The sequence below is a fragment of the Apium graveolens genome, chromosome 9 (genome assembly GCF_009905375.1).
Source record: "Apium graveolens cultivar Ventura chromosome 9, ASM990537v1, whole genome shotgun sequence".
Lineage (NCBI taxonomy): Eukaryota > Viridiplantae > Streptophyta > Magnoliopsida > Apiales > Apiaceae > Apium > Apium graveolens.
The window spans coordinates 197,356,703-197,359,941 of NC_133655.1; the positions used below are offsets into that span (position 1 = coordinate 197,356,703).

Here is a 3,239-nt window from a genome sequence, read left to right on the forward strand (position 1 = left end):
TATACGGTTCGCTTAACTTTCGTTTTCGTTTATCGCTTGAGGGATCATACCCGGGATCTTATTACTTAGGTTCCCTTAACCTTTCTCAATACATTATATTCCTTTTTATGATCCTCTATTATAATCCTTTAATTTAAATCATTTTTATCTTATTACCTTATACTCAATTCTTTCCGTATCTATTGGATTTCCGGGAAAAATCAAAGTGTTCGGATTTGGATTCTGACGATCTTTACATACACTTATATCCCATATAAAGTACTAATAAAATCTCAGAATATCCATATCAGAACCCCTACATAGTGTGGCATGAAAAGTTTTCTCATTCAGCAAAAACACTAATCATAAGAGTTTTAAAATTTCCCAAAAATTGGGGTTATTACAGTTCTGATCCGTTAATAGCAAGTTTTTTTGTTGATTTTGGTTGTACGGAGTCTGGGAGTGCTTCTGGTGTGTAGATCTAATTTTGGATTTGTTGGTTTTGACTTGACTGGTTTGGTATTGTTGACTGACTGGGTTATCATATTTTGAGACAGTATACTGTGAATTTTTCTCAGACTGAAAATATGAGTTTTCAGAAAGTTAGCAGTATCAAGGTTCCTCAGTTCGATAAATCGACATATAATCTATGAAAAAAGAAAATACTATTGTATATTCGGGCGTCGAATCCAGAGTATATGAGAATATTAAGAGAAGGAAGACATGTGCCGATGAAGGATTATCTGGAGTTGCCTAATATGAGAATTTCATGTCCTGAAGCAGAATGGAGTGCTCATGACAAAGAACTGATAGCTCTGGATGAAGGCCTGCAGCGTATTTTGGTGAATTCGATGGATGATGATATAAGTCACCAAATTATGGTCCGTGAGAGTGCCAGGCACATGTGGGAGACCATAGAATTTTTTACGGAAGGAACTGAAGATGTCAGGCAGAATCAATTGGATATCTTGACTTCACAATACGAGGCTTTTAAGTCCTTGCCTGGAGAAAGTATAACTCGGGTCTTTGCAAGACTGAACAAGCTGTTGAATGAATTGAGTATTCATTGCAAGACTTATCCTCAGAGAGAAGTCAACAGGAAGTTTATGCTTGTCCTACCTCACCATCTAGAGAACAAGGCTTCATCTGTTCATGAGTGTGTTGACTTTGAAACCATGACACTTGAGAAGTTGTATGATTAGCTGAAGACTCATGATTAGATGAAGGCACATGTGGGAGACCATAGAATTTTTTACAGAAGGAACTGGAGATATCAGGCAGAATCAATTGGATATCTTGACTTCACAATACGAGGCTTTTAAGTCCTTGCCTGGAGAAAGTATAACTCGGGTCTTTGCAAGACTGAACAAGCTGTTGAATGAATTGAGTATTCATTGCAAGACTTATCCTCAGAGAGAAGTCAGCAGGAAGTTTATGCTTGTCCTACCTCACCATCTAGAGAACAAGGCTTCATCTGTTCATGAGTGTGTTGACTTTGAAACCATGACACTTGAGAAGTTGTATGATTAGCCGAAGACTCATGAAATGGAGCAAGAACAAAGGAAGATCATCTATAGTAGTGGTACAGTTGATAGAAAGAATGTTGAACTACTCAAGGCAACTGCTCTTGTAGCCAGTGGAATCAAAGAGCTTGACATTACTGTTGAAAAGCCTAAGTCTAAAGCTGAAACGCTCTTTGAGGCTGAGATGGATGATGGAAACCTCTTTGGGAATCCAAGTGACTACTACACCACTGAGGAGCTGCAAAGTATGGAAGATCCTACTATGGCCAACTTAGCTGGGATGTTCAGTAACATCGGGTTTAGAAGGAAGCAAGGCTTTAGGGGTTCTGAAAGCAGCAACCGTGGTCAGAGATCAAATTCATCTTCTGGATCAGGTTACAAGACATGGATGGTAGGAAGAAGCAAGTTCAGATGCTAAGATTGTGATGAGGTTGGGCACTTTTCAACTGAATGTAGGAAGTCCCAACAAGCAAGGGATAAAGGCAAAGCTTATCAGAAGAATGACTCAGGTACCTCAAGGAAGTATCCAGTGAAATCTTGCATAGGTGAAGGGAAAAGCTAGGATGACACTGATGATGAAGAAGAGCAATATGGAAATCTAGCATTGATGGCAAAATCTTCTTCTCAGGTAACATTTCCAACTATTCATGCTTTACCTCCAGATAACTTGTGTGAGAATGAACACTGTGTCGCCTTCAGGAAGACTGTCTTAGTATATGGAAATGATGTTTCCCATCACTATCTTAAGGCACAGTGCAATACAAAGGAATGCATTGAACAACATGATGTCGTAAAAGAAGTGTATAGAAACGTTGGTACTACACTAAGATGTACTCTGCTTGATGTCGAAGACCTTAAAGTAGAACTGAAGAAAGTTAAAGATGAAAATGATAAGTTAGTTCTAGATAGGGTCAGTGTTGAGAATCATAAGAAAACTAATAGATATTTAGAGCTTAAGATTACTAAGCACCTTGAGACAGAGGAAGAGCTTAAGAACAAGAATGCAGAATTAGAAACTAAATTGCATGCTTTTACTGATTCTGCAAATCTTTCTAAGAAGCTCATAGCTGATCAAGTAGTAGGTGAAAATGTTGGGATAGTTCTAGACTACGACGAACTTAGAAAAGCTTCTAAGAAACGAGTAGTTGAAAATGACCCTGTAGAGAAAGTTGTTAATCCCTTTGGTACACCTCATGTTCTTAAGATAGCTAAGAAGCCTCTATTTAAGAAAGCTACTGTTGAGCCCTTTGATGAAGATAATCTTTATATTCATCATGAGATGATTATTGAGGATATCGAGCTCTCAAGAAGTCAAAAGGTAAAAAAACCTATGTCTGTTGCTAGTGACTCTGACTTATCTTTTTCCGTACTAGGTTTTACTTCCAAGAATAAGAAGAATAGAAGTAGAAATGGCATGATAGGAACTAATGGCCCTAGGAAGTCAAGTACTAATTATGGTTTTGCTGGTCACCTTAGTCATGCTTGTAAAAAGGTTAAAGTAGACAATGTTAAGAATGCTTATGTGCATAACATGCCTAACATGCCTAACATGCCTAAAGTTTTTAAGTGTGATATATCTGTTTGCATGCCATGTGTAGTATCTTTCATGCACACTTATCTTGATTCCACACACTCACATAAAACATCTCATGATCATGATAAGCATGTTAGTAAGAACACTGGTAGATCAAAGACTGTAAGCCCTCCTAAATCTAGGAAAGTGGCACCTGTCACCAA

At 37.9% G+C, this 3,239-nt stretch overlaps 1 protein-coding gene across 1 annotated transcript; it reads left to right on the forward strand.

The window, feature by feature from the left end:
• Positions 1-710: 710 nt before the first annotated feature.
• Positions 711-1,181, forward strand: LOC141685835 (uncharacterized). Its single transcript, XM_074490914.1, has one exon. The coding sequence runs from the start codon at positions 711-713 to the stop codon at positions 1,179-1,181; it is 471 nt and encodes a 156-aa protein (XP_074347015.1).
• Positions 1,182-3,239: the final 2,058 nt, after the last annotated feature.